Source organism: Cherax quadricarinatus, unplaced genomic scaffold (genome assembly GCF_038502225.1).
Source record: "Cherax quadricarinatus isolate ZL_2023a unplaced genomic scaffold, ASM3850222v1 Contig977, whole genome shotgun sequence".
NCBI lineage: Eukaryota > Metazoa > Arthropoda > Malacostraca > Decapoda > Parastacidae > Cherax > Cherax quadricarinatus.
In genome coordinates this window covers 43750-61781 of record NW_027196003.1, presented here as the reverse complement: position 1 = coordinate 61781, position 18032 = coordinate 43750, and the positions used below count along the sequence as shown (strand labels likewise).

The 18032-nt window shown below is 52.4% G+C and overlaps 1 protein-coding gene across 1 annotated transcript in view; it reads left to right on the top strand.

Annotated features, from left to right (window-relative positions):
* The first annotated feature begins 221 nt into the window (after positions 1 to 221).
* Positions 222 to 18032, top strand: part of LOC128705603 (uncharacterized) — a 53210-nt gene continuing 35399 nt past the window's right edge. The window contains exon 1 of the mRNA XM_070080793.1: positions 222 to 312. Within this exon, the coding sequence (XP_069936894.1) occupies positions 222 to 312 (91 nt within the window). The remainder of the gene's footprint in view (positions 313 to 18032) is intronic.

The following is an 18032-nucleotide window of genomic DNA, read 5'->3' as shown; positions in this document are numbered from 1 at the left end:
GTCTACCAACTAGCTGTTTAACACCCAGCTATCTAACAGCCAGCTATCTAACACCCAGCTGTCTAACACCCAGCTGTCTAACACCTAGCTGTTTAACACCCAGCTATCTAACACCCAGCTGTCTAACACCCTTCTGTCAACTACGACTGGAGTACGAATATGACAAGTATTGAAGCGAATTTTTAGGTAAGAGCTTGAATATGACAAGTAATGGCGCGAATATGACAGGTAAGAGAGTGAATATGGCAAGTAATGGCGCGAATATGACAGGTAAGAGAGTGAATATGACAAGTAATGGCGCGAATATGACAGGTAAGAAAGTGAATATGACAGGTAAGAGCGTGAATATGACTGGTGGCGCGAATATGACAAACAGTCACCAAAAACACAACGTTGTGAAAATATCACATTCAGCGAAGGTGTAACATGCGACAGCGACAAATGGCTGCGCGATGGTGACAGATGGCTGCCTGAAGATGACAGATGGTGAGGAGCTGGTGAGAGACTTGGTACACCCGCCCCATGAATGGTAAATGTAGCCAGTGAAAATGACTTCTGAGCCAGCTGCACCCTGGCAGGGAGAGAGGGAGAGAAGAAGGGAAGGAAAGAAAAAAGGGAGGGAAGGAGGAGAGAGGGAGGGAGAGAGAGAGGGAGGCAGAGAATGAAGGAAGAAGGGAGGAGAGTTAGGGAGAAGAGGGAGGGAGGAGAGACAGGGAGTGAGGGAGGAGGGAGGAGAGAAAGGATAGTTTAAGGGAGAGAGGGAGGGTAGGATAAAAGAGGGAGGGTAAGGTAAGTGAGGGAGGGAGGGGAGGGTAAGGGAGAGAGGGTGGGTAGGGTAAGGAAGGGAGAGAGAGGGTAGGGTAAGGGAGAGAGGGAGGATAGAGTAAGGGAGAGAGGGAGGGTAGGGTAAGGAAGGGAGAGAGGGAGGATAAAGTAAGGGAGAGAGGGAGGGCAGATTAAGGGAGAGAGGGAGGGTAGGGTAAGGAAGGGAGAGAGGGAGTATATAGTAAGGGAGAGGGAGAGAGGGTAGGGTAAGGGAGAGAGGGAGGATAGAGCAAGGGAGAGAAGGAGGGTAGGGTAAGGGAGAGAGGGAGGACAGAGTAAGGGAGAGAGGGAGGACAGAGATAGGGAGAGAGGGAGGATAGATTAAGGGAGAGAGGGAAGATAGAGTATGGGAGAGAGGGATGTGAGAGTAAGGGAGAGAGGGAGGATAGAGTAAGGGAGAGAGGGAGGATAGAGTAAGGGAGAGAGGGAGGATAGAGCAAGACAGAGAGGGAGGATAGAGTAAGGGAGAGAGGGAGGATAGACTAAGGGAGAGAGGGAGGATAGAGTAAGGGAGAGAGGGAGGATAGAGTAAGGGAGAGAGGGAGGTTAGAGTAAGGGAGAGAGGGAGGGTAGGGTAAGGGAGAGAGGGAGGAAAGAGTAATGGAGAGAGGGAGGGTAGGGTAAAGGAGAGAGGGAGGGTAGGGTACGGGAGGGAGGGAGGATAGAGTAAGGGACAGAGGGAGGGAAGGGTAAGGGAGAGAGGGAGAGAAGGGTAAGGGAGAGAGGGAGGATAGAGTAAGGGAGAGAGGGAGGGTAGGGTAAGGGAGAGAGGGAGGATAGAGTAAGGGAGAGAGGGAGCATAGAGTAAGGGAGAGAGGGAGGGTAGGGTAAGGGAGAGAGGGAGGATAGAGTAAGGGAGAGAGAGGGAGGATAGAGTAAGGAAGAGAGGGAGGACAGAGTAAAGGAGAGAGGGAGGATAGAGTAAGGGAGAGAGGGAGGATAGAGTAAGGGAGAGAGGGAGGATAGAGTAAGGGAGAGAGGGAGGGTAGGGTAAGGGAGAGAGGGAGGATAGAGAAAGGGAGAGAGGGAGGATAGAGAAAGGGAGAAAGAGAGGGTAGGGTAAGGGAGAGAGGTAGGGTAAGGTAAGGGAGAGAGGGAGGATAGAGTAAGGGAGAGAGGGAGGGTAGGGTAAGGGAGAGAGGGAGGATAGAGTAAGGGAGAGAGGGAGGGTAGGGTAAGGGAGAGAGGGAGGGTAAGGTAAAGGAGAGAGGGAGAATAGAGTAAGGGAGATAGGGAGGTTAGAGTAAGGGGGAGAGGGAGGGTAGGGTAAGGAACGGAGGGAGGATAGAGTAGGCGAGAGAGGGAGGGTAGGGTACGGGAGAGAGGGAGGGTAGAGTAAGGAAGAGAGGGAGGATAGAGTAAGGGAGACAGGGAGGTTAGAGTAAGGGGGAGAGGGAGGGTAGGGTAAGGGACGGAGGGAGGATAGAGTAGGCGAGAGAGGGAGGGTAGGGTACGGGAGAGAGGGAGGGTAGAATAAGGGAGAGAGGGAGGATAGAGTAAGGAAGAGAGGGAGGGTACAGTAGGGGAGAGAGGGAGGGTAGGGTAAGGGAGAGAGGGAGGATAAAGGGAGAGAGGGAGGGTTGGGAAAGGGAGAGAGGGAGGGTAGAGTAAGGGAGAGAGGGAGGATAGAGTAAGGGAGAGAGGGAGGGTAGGGTAAGGGAGAGAGGGAGGGTAGAGTAAGGGAGAGAGGGAGGATAGAGTAAGGGAGAGAGGGAGGGTAGAGTAAGGCAGAGAGGGAGGGTAGAGTAAGGGAGAGAGGGAGGATAGAGTAAGGGAGAGAGGGAGGGTAGGGTAAGGGAGAGAGGGAGGATAGAGTAAGGGAGAGAGGGAGGGTAGGGTAAAGGAGAGAGGGAGGATGGAGTAAGGGAGAGAGGGAGGGTAGGGTAAGGGAGAGAGGGAGGATAGAGTAAGGGAGAGAGGAAGGGTAGGGTAAAGGAGAGAGGGAGTGTAGAGTAAGGGAGAGAGGGAGTGTAGAGTAAGGGAGAGAGGGAGGATAGAGTAAGGGAGAGAGAGAGGATAGAGTAAGGGAGAGTGAGAGGATAGAGAAAGGGAAAGAGGGAGGGTAGAGTAAGGGAGAGAGGGAGGGTAGAGTAAGGGAGAGAGGGAGGGTAGAGTGAGGGAGAGAGGGAGGACAGAGTAAGGGAGAAAGGGAGGATAGAGTAAGGGAGAGAGGGAGGGTAGGGTAAGGGATAGAGTGAGGGTAGAGTAAGGGAGAGAAGGAGGATAGAGTAAGGGAGAGAGGGAGGGTAGGGTAAGGGAGAGAGGGAGGGTAGAGTAAGGGAGAGATGGAGGATAGATTAAGGGAGAGAGGGAGGGTAGAGTAAGGGAGAGAGGGAGGGAAGGTAAGGGAGAGAGGGAGAGTAGAGTAAGGGAGAGAGGGATGATAGAGCAAGGGAGAGAGGGAGGATAGAGTAAGGGAGAGAGGGATGATAGAGTAAGGAAGAGAGGGAGGGTAGGGTAAGGGAGAGAGGGAGGATAGAGTAAGGGAGAGAGGGAGGGTAGGGTAAGGGAGAGAGGGAGGATAGAGTATGGGAGAGAAGGAGGGTAGGGTAAAAGAGAGAGGGAGGGTAGAGTAAGGGAGAGAGGGAGGATAGAGTAAGGGAGAGAGGGAGGATAGAGTAAGGGAGAGAGGGAGGATAGAGTAAGGGAGAGAGGGAGGATAGAGTAAGGGAGAGAGGGAAGATAGAGTAAGGGAGAGAGGGAGGATAGAGTAAGGGAGAAAGGGAGGATAGAGTAAGGGAGAGAGGGAGGATAGAGTAAGGGAGAAAGGGAGGATAGAGTAAGGGAGAGAGGGAGGGAAGAGTAATGGAGAGAGGGAGGGTAGAGTAAGCGAGAGAGGGAGGGTAGAGTGAGGGAGAGAGGGAGGGAAGAGTGATGGAGAGAAGGAGGGTAGAGTAAGTGGGAGAGGGAGGGTAGGGTAAGGGAGGGAGAGAGGATAGAGTAGGCGAGAGAGGGAGGGTAGGGTAAGGAAGAGAGGGAGGGTAGAGTAAGGGAGAGAGGGAGGATAGAGTAAGGGAGAAAGGGAGGGCAGAATAAGGGAGAGAGGGAGGATAGAGTAATGAAGAGAGGGAGGGTAGGGTAAGGGAGAGAGGGAGGATAGAGTAAGGGAGAGAGGGAGGGCAGGGTAAGGGAGAGAGGGAGGATAGAGTATGCGAGAGAAGGAGGGTAGGGTAAAAGAGAGAGGGAGGGTAGGGTACGGGAGGGAAGGAGGATAGAGTAAGGGACAGAGGGAGGGAAGGGAAAGGGAGAGAGGGAGAGAAGGGTAAGGGAGAGAGGGAGGATAGAGTAAGGGAGAGAGGGAGGGTAGGGTAAGGGCGAGAGGGAGGATAGAGTAAGGGAGAGAGGGAGCATAGAGTAAGGGAGAGAGGGAGGGTAGGGTAAGGGAGAGAGGGAGGATAGAGTAAGGGAGAGAGAGGGAGGATAGAGTAAGGAAGAAAGGGAGGACAGAGTAAGGGAGAGAGGGAGGATAGAGTAAGGGAGAGAGGGAGGATAGAGTAAGGGAGAGAGGGAGGATAGAGTAAGGGAGAGAGGGAGGATAGAGTAAGGGAGAGAGGGAGGGTAGGGTAAGGGAGAGAGGGAGGATAGAGAAAGGGAGAGAGGGAGGATAGAGAAAGGGAGAAAGAGAGGGTAGGGTAAGGGAGAGAGGGAGGGTAAGGTAAGGGAGAGAGGGAGGATAGAGTAAGGGAGAGAGGGAGGATAGAGTAAGGGAGAGATGGAGGATAGAGTAAGGGAGACAGGGAGGTTAGAGTAAGGGGGAGAGGGAGGGTAGGGTAAGGGACGGAGGGAGGATAGAGTAGGCGAGAGAGGGAGGGTAGGGTACGGGAGAGAGGGAGGGTAGAGTAAGGAAGAGAGGGAGGATAGAGTAAGGGAGACAGGGAGGTTAGAGTAAGGGGGAGAGGGAGGGTAGGGTAAGGGACGGAGGGAGGATAGAGTAGGCGAGAGAGGGAGGGTAGGGTACGGGACAGAGGGAGGGTAGAGTAAGGAAGAGAGGGAGGATAGAGAAAGGGAGAAAGAGAGGGTAGGGTAAGGGAGAGAGGGAGGGTAAGGTAAGGGAGAGAGGGAGGATAGAGTAAGGGAGACAGGGAGGTTAGAGTAAGGGGGAGAGGGAGGGTAGGGTAAGGAACGGAGGGAGGATAGAGTAGGCGAGAGAGGGAGGGTAGGGTACGGGAGAGAGGGAGGGTAGAGTAAGGAAGAGAGGGAGGATAGAGTAAGGGAGACAGGGAGGTTAGAGTAAGGGGGAGAGGGAGGGTAGGGTAAGAGACGGAGGGAGGATAGAGTAGGCGAGAGAGGGAGGGTAGGGTACGGGATAGAGGGAGGGTAGAGTAAGGAAGAGAGGGAGGATAGAGAAAGGGAGAAAGAGAGGGTAGGGTAAGGGAGAGAGGGAGGGTAAGGTAAGGGAGAGAGGGAGGATAGAGTAAGGGAGACAGGGAGGTTAGAGTAAGGGGGAGAGGGAGGGTAGGGTAAGGAACGGAGGGAGGATAGAGTAGGCGAGAGAGGGAGGGTAGGGTACGGGAGAGAGGGAGGGTAGAGTAAGGAAGAGAGGGAGGATAGAGTAAGGGAGACAGGGAGGTTAGAGTAAGGGGGAGAGGGAGGGTAGGGTAAGGGACGGAGGGAGGATAGAGTAGGCGAGAGAGGGAGGGTAGGGTACGGGATAGAGGGAGGGTAGAATAAGGGAGAGAGGGAGGATAGAGTAAGGAAGAGAGAGAGGGTACAGTAAAGGAGAGAGGGAGGGTAGGGTAAGGGAGAGAGGAAGGATAAAAGGAGAGAGGGAGGGTAGGGTAAGGGAGAGAGGGAGGGTAGAGTAAGGGAGAGAGGGAGGATATAGTAAGGGAGAGAGGGAGGGTATGGTAAGGGAGAGAGGGAGGGTAGAGTAAGGGAGAAAGGGATGATAGAGTAAGGGAGAGAGGGAGGGTAGAGTAAGGCAGAGAGGGAGGGTAGAGTAAGGGAGAGAGGGAGGATAGAGTAAGGGAGAGAGGGAGGGTATGGTAAGGGAGAGAGGGAGGATAGAGTAAGGGAGAGAGAGAGGGTAGGGTAAAGGAGAGAGGGAGGATGGAGTAAGGGAGAGAGGGAGGGTAGGGTAAAGGAAGAGAGGGAGGATAGAGTAAGGGAGAGAGGAAGGGTAGGGTAAAGGAGAGAAGGAGTGTAGAGTAAGGGAGAGAGGGAGTGTAGAGTAAGGGAGAGAGGGAGGATAGAGTAAGGGAGAGAGGGAGGATAGAGTAAGGGAGAGAGGGATGTGAGAATAAGGGAGAGAGGGAGGATAGAGTAAGGGAGAGAGGGAAGGTATGGTAAGGGAGAGAGGGAGGGTAGAGTAAGGGAGAGAGGGAGGATAGAGTAAGGGAGAGAGGGAGGGTAGGGTAAGGGAGAGAGGGAGGATAGAGTAAGGGAGAGAGGGAGGGTAGGGTAAAGGAGAGAGGGAGGATAGAATAAGGGAGAGAGGGAGGGTAGGGTAAGGGAGAGAGGGAGGATAGAGTAAGGGAGAGAGGGAGGATAGAGTAAGGGAGAGAGGGAGGATAGAGTAAGGGAGAGAGGGAGGATAGAGTAAGGGAGAGAGGGAGGATAGAGTAAGGGAGAGAGGGAGGGTAGAGTGAGGGAGAGAGGGAGGATAGAGAAAGGGAGAGAGGGAGGATAGAGAAAGGGAGAAAGAGAGGGTAGGGTAAGGGAGAGAGGGCGGGTAAGGTAAGGGAGAGAGGGAGGATAGAGTAAGGGAGAGAGGGAGGGTAGGGTAAGGGAGAGAGGGAGCGTAGGGTAAAGGAGAGAGGGAGAGTAGAGTAAGGGAGAGAGGGAGGATAGAGTAAGGGAGAGATGGAGGATAGAGTAAGGGAGAGAGGGAGGATAGAGTAAGGTAGAGAGGGAGGGTATGGTAAGGGAGAGAGGGAGGATAGAGAAAAGGAGAGAGGGAGGATAGAGAAAGGGAGAAAGAGAGGGTAGGGTAAGGGAGAGAGGGAGGGTAAGGTAAGGGAGAGAGGGAGGATAGAGTAAGGGAGAGAGGGAGGGTAGGGTAAGGGAGAGAGGGATGGTAGAGTAAGGGAGAGAGGGAGGGAAGAGTAAGGGAGAGAGGGAGGAGAGAGTAAGGGAGAGAGGAGGATAGGTAAGTAACAGGGAGGTTAGAGGGGGGAGGGTAGGGTAAAGGGACGAGAGGGAGATAGAGTAGAGTAAGGGTAGAGAGGGGAGGGTAGAGTAAGGAAGAGATGGGAGGATAGAGTAAGGGAGACAGGGAGGTTAGAGTAAGGGGGAGAGGGAGGGTAGGGTAAGGGACGGAGGGAGGATAGAGTAGGCGAGAGAGGGAGGGTAGGGTACGGGATAGAGGGAGGGTAGAGTAAGGGAGAGAGGGAGGATAGAGTAAGGGAAAGAGGGAAGATAGATGGGGTATGGGAGAGGGAGGAGGATAGGAGAGTAGGGAGAAAGGGAGGATAGAGTAGGGAGAGAGGGAGGATAGGGAGTAAGGAGAGGATAGGAGGGTATAGGGAGAGGAGGGAGGGAAGAGTAATGGAGAGAGGGAGGGAAGAGGAGAGAGGGTAGAGAGGGAGAGAGAGGGAGGGAGGTGATGGAGAGAAGGAGGTAGAGTAAGGGGTGGAGAGGGAGGGTAGGTAAGGGGAGGGAAAGAGGATAGGGGAGTAGGCGAGAGGAGGGAGGGTAGGTAAGGAAGAGAGGGAGGTAGAGGGGGAGAGGAGGGAGGAGGAGGATAGAGTAAGGGAGAAAGGGAGGGCAGAATAAGGGAGAGGGAGGATATAGGGGAGTAGAGAGGTAGGGTAAGAGAGAGGGAGGGATAGGAGTAAAGGGGAGAGAGGGAGGGAGGGAGGGTGGGGAGAGAGGGAGGATGAGTGGGAGAGAAGGAGGAGGGTGAGGAGAGGGGAGGGTGAGTAAGAGAGGGAGGATAGGATAAGGGAGAGAGAGGAGGATAGAAGTGGAGAGGAGGATAGAGGTAGGGGAGAGGGAGGGAGGTAGAAGTAAGGGAGAGAGGGATGAGTAACGGAGAGGGAGGGATGAGTAAGGGAGAAAGGGAGGATAGAGTAAGGGAGAGGGAGGGAAGAGTAATGAGAGGGAGGGGTGGGGAGGTAGGGAGAGGGGAGTAGGGGAGTAGAGAGAGGGATAGAGTAAGGGAGAGGAGGGAGGATAGAGTAAGGGAGAGAGGGGAGGAATAAGGGAGAAGAGGGAGGATAGAGATAGAGGAGGGAGGTGAGTAAGGGAGAGAGGGAGGTACAGTAGGAGAGAGGTAGGAGGTGGAGAGGGAGGATAAAGGGAGAGAGGGAGGGTTGGGGAAAGGGAGAGGGAGGAGGGTAGAGTAAGGGAGAGGGAGGAGGAGAGTAAGGGAGAAAGGAGGGTGGGTAGGGAGAGGGAGTGAGAGAAGAGGAGGATGGGAGAGGAGAGAGGACAGAGTGGAGAGGAGGGAGGTGAGGAGTAAGGAGAGAGGAGGGAGGAGTAGAGAGGAAGGTAGGGGAGCAGAGAGAGGATAGAGAAGAGAGAGGGAGGGTATAAGGGAGAGGAGAGGTAGGAGAGAGGAGGAGGATGGAAGGGAGAGAGGGATAGAGGGATGGAAGTAAAGAGAGAGGAGGATATAGTAGGAGAGAGGGAGGATAGAGTAGGGGAGAGAGGAGGGGAGGAGTAGGGAGAGAGAGGGAGGATAGATAAGGTAGAGAGGAGGATAGAGTAAGGGAGAGAGGGAGGTAGCAGGGAGAGAGGAGGACAGAGGAAGGGAGGGATAGGAGATAAGGAGAGGAGGGTAGGAGCAAGGGAGAGAGAGGATAGAGTAAGGCAGAGAGGAGGGTACAGTGGGGGAGAGAGGAGGGAGGTAGAGAGAGGGAGGATGGAGAGAGTGAGGTAAGGGAGAGGGAGGATAGAGTAAGGGAGAGGGAGGGAGTGGGGAGAGAGGGAGGAGGGAGAGAGTAGGGGAGAAAGGAGGAGGAGAGGGTAGAGAGAGGGAGGGTAGGGGCAAGGAGAGAAGAGGAGTAGACAAGAGAGGAGGGAGTGGGAGTAAGGGAGAGGAGGAGGATAGAGTAGGGAGAGGAGGGATAGAAGGAGAGAGAGAGGGTGGAGTAGGGATAGAGGAGGACGGAGAGATGAGATGAGAGGAGAGTGGGAGGTAGGGAGAGGGAGAAAGGAGGAGAGTAGAGAGGGAGGGATAGAGTAAGAGAGAGGGAGGGTAAGGGACGGAGAGGGAGGGATAGAGTAAGGGAGAGAGGGAGGATAGAGTAGGGAGAGAGGGAGGGTAGGGTAAGGGAGAGTAGGGAGTGAGGGAGAGAGGACAGAGTAAGGGGGGGAGAGGAGGATAGAGTAGAGAGAGGAGGGTAGGGGGTAGGAGAGGGAGGGTAGAGTAAGGAGGAGTAGGAAGGTGGGAGGGAGGGAGGGAGGGATAAAGGGAGAGAGGGGAGGGTAGAGTAAGGAGATGGAGGATAGAGTGAGAGAGTGGGAGGGTAGAGTGGGAAGAGAGGGAGGGAGGGTAGAGTAAGGGGAGAGAGGGAGGAGGATAGAGTAGGAGGGAGAGAGAGAGGAGGTAGAGCGAGAGAGATGAGGGAGATTGGGGATAAGAGAGGAGAGATAGAGTAGAGAGAGGATAGAAGTAGAGAGGGAGGATAGGATAAGAGAGAGAGGGATGGATAGAGTAGGGGAGAAAGGAGGATAGAGTAATGGAGAGGCAGGGAGTAGAGAGAGAGGAGGATAGAGTAGGAGAGAGGAGGGAGCAGGAGGAGAGAGGGAGGATAAAGTAGAAAGAGGAGGATAAGGAGAGAGGGAGGATAAAGTAAAGAGAGGAGAGAAAGTAGGAGGGAGAGGTAGGGAGAGGAGGATAAAGTAAGGGAAAAGGAGGATAAAGTAACAGTGAGAGGGAGGATAAAGCAATGGAGAGAGGGAGGATAGAGTAAGGGAGAGAGGGGTAAGAGGAGAGAGGGAAGATAGAGTAAGGGAGAGGGAGGGAGGATGAGTAAAGGGAGAAAGGGAGGATAGAGTAAGAGAGGGAGGGAGGATAGGAAGAAGGGAGAAAGGGAGGGATAGAGTAAGGAGAGAGAGGGAGGAAGAGGAATGGAGAGAGGGAGGAAGGTAGCGAGAGGGAGGGTGGGAGGTGAGGGAGAGAGGAGGAAGAGTGATGGAGAGAAGGGAGGTAGAGTGGGAGAGGGGATGGGTAAGGAGGGAGGGAGAGGATAGAGAGGCGAGAGGAGGGAGTAGCAGGGAGGGTAGAGTAGAGAGTAGAGGTAGGGAGAAAGGGAGGCAGAATAATAGGAGAGAGGGAGGGTAGGAGAGAGGGGAATAAGAGAAAGGGAGGCAGGGATGATTGGAGATGAGGAGATAAAGAGTATGGGAGAGAGAGGAGAGTAGGGTATGGGAGAGAGGATATAGAGTAAGGAGAGAGGGTAGGTAAGGGATAAAGGGAGAGGGAGGAAAGGAGGATAGAGCAAGGGAAAGACAGAGGGTAAGGAGAGAGGAGGAGGAGGGTAGGGGGAGAGGAGGATAGAGTAGGAGAGGAGGATAGAGTAAGGGAGAGAGGAGATGAGTAAGAGAGGAGGGACAGGAGGGGTAGAGGAGGGTAGGGTAGAGAGGAGGATAAAGAGAGGGAGGGAGGGAGGAGATAGAGTGACGAGAGGGAGGATAGAGTAATGAGAGGGGAGGGAGGGTAGGGAGGGAGAGAGGAGGTATAGAGAGGGAGGGAGGGAGAGCCGGGAGATAGGGAGAGAGAGGAGGTAGAGTAAGGGAGAGAGGGAGGAAGAGAGAGAGAGGAGGATAGAGTAAGGGGGAGGAGAGGGGAGAGGGAGAGAGGGAGGATAGAGTAAGGGAGAGGAGGGAGATAGAGTATGAGAGAGGGAGGATAGGAAGTAATGGGGAGAGAGGGAGGGTGAGTAGGGAGTATGGGGAGAGAGGGGCAGAGGGGAAGGGATGGAGGGTAGGGGTATAAGGGAGAGAGGGAGGATTAAGGGAGAGGGAGGAGGAGAGGATAGAGTAATGGGAGAGAGGCTAGTAATGGGAGAAAGGAGGGTAGGGAAGGTAGGAGAGGGAGGGAGGAGAAGGGTAAGGAAGAGAGGAGGATAGAGTAAGGGAGAGAGGGAGGGTAGAGTAAGGCAGAGAGGAGGGTAGGAGTAAGGGAGAGAGGAGAGGGTAGGGAGAGGAGAGAGGAGGTAGGGTATGAGATGAGAGGGAGGATAGAGTAGGGTAGAGAGTAGAGTAAGGGAGAGGGAGGGTAGGGTAAAGGAGAGAGGGAGGATAGAATAAGGAGAGAGGGAGGGTAGGTAGTGAGAGAGAGGAGAGAGTATGGAGAGAGGGAGGTAGGGATAGGAGGAGAGAGAGAGTAGAGAGAGGGAGGATAGAGGTAGAGAGGGAGGTGAGAGGATGGGTGATAGAGCAAAGAGAGAGGATATAGTAGGGTAGAAGGAGGGAGGATAGAGTAAGGGAGGGAGAGGGAGGATAGAGTAAGGGAGAGAGGGAGGGATAGGGGAGATAGAGAGGGAGGATAGAGTAAGGGAGAGAGGAGGGTAGAGGGAGAGAGAGATAGACAGAGCAGAGAGGGAGGATAGAGTAGAGAGAGAGGAGGGATGGGCAAGAGGGAGTAGAGTGGGAGAGTAGGCAGAGGAGATACAGTAGGGGAGAGGAGGAGGGGAGGTAAATGGGGAGAGAGGAGGATAGGGAGAGGGAGGGAGGTAGTAAGAGAGAGGGAGGAGACAGAGTGGGAGAGGGGAGGGAGGGTGAGCAGAGAGGGAGGGGAGGTAGAGTAGAGGGAGGGAGAGGATAGAGTAAGGGAGAGGAGGTAGAAAGAGAGAGGAGGTAGGGTAGGAGAGAGGAGGGAGAGTAGAGTAGGGAGTAAGGGAGAAAGGACAGAGGGAGAGAGGTAAGGAGTAGGCAAGGGAGAGGGAGGGCAGAGTAAAGGGAGAGGGAGATAGGGAGAACGAGAGGGATGAGAATAGGAGTAGAGGGAGGAGAGGATAGGAGTAGAGGAGGATAGGAGTAGTAGAGAGAGGGATAGAGTAAGGAGAGATGGAGGATAGAGTAAGGAGAGGGAGGATGATAGTGGGAGAGAGGGAGGATAGAGTAAGGGAGAGAGAGGGAGGATATGAGAGAGGGGAGGGTAGAGGAGGGAGAGAGGAGGACAGATAAGGGAGAGAGGGAGGATAGAGTAAGGGAGAGGGAGGGAGTACAGTAGGGGAGAGAGGGGAGGGTAGGGAAGGGTATGGAGGGAGAGAGGGATAGGAGGCAGGGAGTAAGGGAGAAAGGGTAGAGTAGAGAGGGAGCAGAGAGGAGAGGTGTAGGAGAAGGAGAGGAGGAGGGTAGAGTAAGGGGAGAGAGGAGGAGATAAGGGATGAGGGAGGAGGAAAGGGAAAGAGGAGGGTAAGAGAGGGAGAGGGAGGTAGAGTAAGGGAGAGATGGAGGTAGATAGAGAAGGAGGGATAAAGAGAGATGGGAGGATGAGGAGGATAGAGTGGAGAGAGGAGGAGGTAGAGAGAGGGAGGGAGATAAGGGAGAGAGGAGAGATTAAGGGAGAGAGGGAGGAAAGATAAGGGAGAGAGAGGAGGAGTGAGAGAGAGGGAGGGGTATAGAGTAAGGAGAGAGGATGGATAGAAGGGAGAAAGGGAGGTAGAGTAAGGGGAGAGGAGGGAGAGAAGGGAGAGAGGGAATAGAGAAGGGGAGAGAGGGAGGATAAAGAAGGAGAGGGAGGATAAAGTAAGGAGAGGAGGGAGGATAAAGAGGAGAGAGGAAAAGTAAGGGGAGGGGGAGAGGGAGAGAGGTAAAGAGGGGAGAGGAAAAGTAGGGAAAAAGGAGGATAAAGTAACGGTGAGAGGGAGGATAAAGCAATGGAGAGAGGATAGAGTAAGGGAGAGAGGGAGGATAGAGTAAGGGAGAGAGGGGAAGAAAAGAAGGAGAGAGGATAGAGTAAGGGAGAAAGGGAGGATAGAGTAAGGGAGAGAGGGAGGAGAGAAAGGAGAAAGGGAGGATAGAGTAAGGGAGAGAGGAGGAAGATAAGGAGGAAAGGAAGAGTAAGGAGAGGAGAGAGTAGGGAGAGAGGGGAGGGAAGGATGGAGAGAAGGGGGGAGGGAGCGGAGAGGGGAGGGTAAGGAGGGGGAGAGAGGTAGAGAGGGAGAGGGAGGGAGGATAAGGAGAGGGAGGGGGTAGAGTAAGGGGAGAGGAGGATAGTAAGGGAGAAAGGGCAGAAAAGGAGAGGAGGATAATGAAGAGAGGAGGGAGGGTAAGGGAGAGAGGGGAGGATGGAGTAAGGGAGAGGAGGGAGGAGGGCAGGGGAGAGAGGGAGGAAGTATGGGAGAGAGGAGGGTGGGTAAAAGAGAGGAGGGTAGAGTAAGAGAGGGAGGAGAGGGGAGAGAGGAGGACAGAGTAAGGGAGAGAGGGAGGATAGAAAGGAGAGAGGATAGAGTAAGGGAGAGAGGGAATAGTAACGGAGAGAGGGAGGATAGAAGAGAAAGGGAGGATGAGTAAGGGAGAGAGGGAGGAAGTAATGGAGAGAGGGTGAGTAGGGAGAGGAGGGTAGAGTGGGAGAGAGGGGAGGAAGTAAGGGAGAGAGGGAGGATAGGAGGAGGAGGGTGAGGGAGGATAGAGGAGTAGGAGAGGAGGATAGAGAGAGAGAGAGGAGGATGGTAAGGAGAGGGAGGGCAGTAGGGGAGAGGAGGTGGGAGGGTTGAGAGAGGGAAGGGAGAGGGAGGGTTGGGAGGAGAGAGAGGGAGGGAGGTAAGGAGAGAGGGAGGATAGAGTAAGGGAGAAAGGAGGGAGGGTAAGGGAGAGGAGGAGAGAGGGTAAGGAAGAGAGGAGGATCAGAGTAGGAGAGGGAGGATAGAGTAAGGGAGAGAGGGAGGGTAGGGTAAAGGAGAGAGGGAGGATAGAATAAGGGAGAGAGGGAGGGTAGGGTAAGGGAGAGAGGGAGGATAGAGTAAGGGAGAGAGGGAGGGTAGGGTAAAGGAGAGAGGGAGAGTAGAGTAAGGGAGAGAGGGAGGATAGAGTAAGGGAGAGATGGAGGATAGAGTAAAAGAGAGAGGGAGGATATAGTAAGGGAGAGAGGGAGGATAGAGTAAGGGAGAGAGAGATAGGAGTATGGAGAGAGAGGGAGATAGAGTAAGGGAGAGAGGGAGGATAGAGTATGCGAGAGAGGGAGGGTAGAGTAGGGAGAGGAGGGAGGAGAGAGTAAGGAGAGAGGGAGGATAGAGTATGGAGAGAGGGAGGGTAGGGCAAGGGTTGGAGAGAGGGAGAGGTGGGAGAGTAAGGCAGAGAGGGAGGGCACAGTAGGGGAGAGAGGAGGGAGGGCAGGGAGAGTGGAGAGAGGGAGGGACAAGGAGAGAGGGAGGGTAGGGTAAGGGAGAGAGAGGAGGATAGAGTAAGGGAGAGAGGGAGGGTAGGGTAAGGGAGAGAGGGAGGGTAGAGTAAGGGAGAGAGGGAGGATAGAGTAAGGGAGAGAGTGAGGGTAGGGCAAGGGAGAGAGAGATGGTAGAGTAAGGCAGAGAGGGAGGGTAGAGTAAGGGAGAGAGGGAGGATAGAGTAAGGGAGAGAGGGAGGGTAGGGTAAAGGAGAGAGGGAGGGTAGAGTAAGGGAGAGAGGGAGGATAGAGTAAGGGAGAGATGGAGGATAGAGTAAAAGAGAGTGGGAGGATAGAGTAAGGGAGAAAGGGAGGATAGAGTAAGGGAAAGAGGGAGGATAGAGTAACGGAGAGAGGGAGGATAGAGTAAGGGAGAGAGGGAGGATAGAGTAAGGGAGAGAGGGAGGATAGAGTAAGGGAGAGAGGGAGGGTAGAGTAAGGGAGAGAGGGAGGGTAGAGTGAGGGAGAGAGGGAGGACAGAGTAAGGGAGAGAGGGAGGATAGAGTAAGGGAGAGAGGGAGGGTAATGTAAGGGAGAGAGGGAGGGTAGAGTAAGGGAGAGAGGGAGGATAGAGTAAGGGAGAGAGGGAGGGTAGGGTAAGGGAGAGAGGGAGGGTAGAGTATGGGAGAGGTGGAGGATAGAGTAAGAGAGAGAGGGAGCGTAGAGTAAGGAAGAGAGGGAGGGTAGAGTAAGGGAGAGAGGGAGGATAGAGTAAGGGAGAGAGGGAGGGAAGGTAAGTGAGAGAGGGAGGGTAGAGTAAGGGAGAGAGGGATGATAGATTAAGGGAGAGAGGGAGGAAAGAGTAAGGGAGAGAGAGAGGATAGAGTAAGAGAGAGAGGGAGGATAGAGTAAGGGAGAGAGGGTGGATAGAGTAAGGGAGAAAGGGAGGATAGAGTAATGGAGAGAGGGAGGGTAGAGTAAGGGAGAGAGGGAGGATAGAGTAAGGGAGAGAGGGAGGATAAAGTAAGGGAGAGAGGGAGGATAAAGTAAGGGAGAAAGGGAGGATAAAGTAAGGGAGAGAGGGAGGATAAAGTAAGGAAGAGAGGGGGGATAAAGTAAGGGAGAGAGGGAGGATAAAGTAGGGGAGAGAGGGAGGATAAAGTAAGGGAAAAAGGGAGGATAAAGTAACGGTGAGAGGGAGGATAAAGCAATGGAGAGAGGGAGGATAAAGTAAGGGAGAGAGGGAGGATAAAGTAAGGGAGATAGGGAGGATAAAGTAAGGGATAGAGGGAGGATAAAGTAAGGGAGAGAGGGAGAATAAAGTAAGGGAGAGAGGGAGGATAAAGTAGGGGAGAGCGGGAGGATAAAATAAGGGAGAGAAGGAGGATAAAGTAAGGGAGAGAGGGAGGTTAAAGTAAGGGAGAGAGGGAGGGTAAAGTAAGGGAGAGAGCGAGGATAAAGTAAGGGAGAGAGGGAGGAAAAAGTAAGGGAGAGAGGGACGATAAAGTAAGGGAGAGAGAGGGAGGATAATGTAAGGGAGAGAGGGAGGATAAAATAAGGGAGAGAGGGAGACAACAAACATGAACTTCATTTGTCTCAGCAGTCAGACAATTTAGCTGGATGATAAGCTTAAAAATTGGTATTTTCGGCTGTGCCACCACTGTGCCACCACTGTGCCACCACTGTGCCACAACTGTGCCACCACTGTATCATGAGTTATATCTTTGCTTGGACTGGGCTGCCACCTCACACCACACACCACACACAACACCACACACCACATAAGAACATAAGAAAGAAGGAACACTGCAACAGGTCTACTGACCCATGCGAGCAGGTCCATGTCCCATCCCCCTCCCGGATTAGCCCAATGACCCACCCATTCTGGTCACCTCCACTCAAGGAAGGATCACGGCACTAGACCCAGCAGCACAAGCTAGTCCGGTCAAACTCACACCCACCCACACCCACTCATGTATTTAATAACCTATTTTTAAAACTACACAACGTTTTAGCCTCAATAACTGTACTCGGGAGTTTGTTCCACTCATCCACAACTCTATTACCAAACCAGTGCTTTCCTATATCCTTCCTGAATCTGAATTTTTCCAGCTTTAAACCATTCCCCCGAGTCCTGTGTTGGCCGGAAATTTTCAGCACGCTATTTACATCCCCTTTATTTATTCCTGTTTTCCATTTATACACCTCGATCATATCCCCCCTAATTCTACGCCTTTCGAGAGAGTGCAGATTCAGGGTTCTCAGTCTATCCTCATAGGGAAGATTTCTGATACATGGGATCATCTTTGTCATCCTCCTCTGTACGTTTTCCAGAGCATTTATATCCATTCTGTAATACGGTGACCAACACTGTGCAGCGTAGTCTAAATGAGGCCTAACCAAGGATATATAGAGTTGAAGAACAACCTGAGGACTTCTATTATTTATACTTCAAGATATGAAGCCAAGAATTCTATTAGCTTCATTGCGAACACTAATGCACTGTTGTCTTGGTTTTAGGTTACTGCTAACCAGAACTAAATCCTTTTCGCAATCAGTAGTATTAAGATCTACATTATTTAGTTTATATGTCGCATGGTTATTTAACTATCCAACACTTAGAACTTTGCATTTGTCAATATTAAACTGCATCTGCCACTTCTCCGACCATTGCTGACATTACACTTCAGATGACCTTCCGAACTGCAACATCCTTTCCTCTTCCTTCACAGTGAAGGCGCTGCACTTACACCTCCAGGACTCGAGTTCAGCAACTCGTTTCCCTGAATTCCTTTATCAATACTGCGTTACTTACACTCCAACAGCACATCAGGCCACAAAAAAGCACCTGCCTACACTCAATCCTGTGCTCACACAGGTGTGTGAGCACAGGACCAAGCTCCTAGTACTATAAGTCTCATTCGCCTCCCCCTCCTTCCTCCATCCTTTCCTGGGAAGACCTCTACCCTTCCTTCCCTCCACCCAAGATTTATACACCTTTCTAGTCATCTTATTTTGCTCTATCATCTCTAAATGTCAAAGTCACCTCAACAACCTCTCCTCCGCCCTCTTATTGCTCTTCGTAACGCATACCTTCTAATCCTCAAACTCCTAACTTTCTGCATGATACTCACACCACACTTTGCCTTTTAAAACGATATCTTCACTGCCTCCAGCTTTTTTCTGGCTTCAATGTTTAAAACCCATGCTTTACATCCATATAACAGTGTTGGTACCACTATACTCTGGTACATTCGCCATTATATATCCACGAATAACGTTCTCTGTCTCTACAGATGCCTCACGGCACCCACCTTTTTCCCTTTCGTCAATTCCATAGTCACCTTATCTTTCATAGTCAAATCCAGCGACAAGTCCACTCCCAAATACCTGAATAAATTCACTTTCTCTATACTCTTCCCTCTAATCTGATATCCAGTCTTTCATTGCCTAGATTTTTGTATTACTCCCATCACCTTGCTCTTCCCTATGTTCACTTTTAACTTCCTTCTTTTACGTACCTTTCCAAAATCCTCTACCAACCTTTGCAACTTCTCTTCAGAATCTCTCCTATCATTGGCAAAGAGCAAGTGTGATAACTTACAGTTTGCATTAAATTCGCTATCTTTCTATCTCATATCTCTCCTAGCAACCTAGTGTTCACTTATATGGTTCATTGTAAACAAATGGTCTACACTTCTTAAAACTCTCTGAATACATTAAACAACTACACCAACCACTCCAAAATAACATCAACATGTGTCTTAGTATTTCTGTCTTGATCCCATCTATCACAGCTGTTTTACCCCTGTTATTCAGCTTCACGAACTTACCCCCCCCTTCTACATTAGTATCTGTTTCTTCTTCATTCTTATAAGATGTTATACCTCCCTGCCCTATGCGTGAGATCGCCACTTCTCTTTCTCCATCAACATTTAATCCATTTTCCCATTCTCACTACCCTCTTTTGCTAAATCCATTTCTTTCCTTT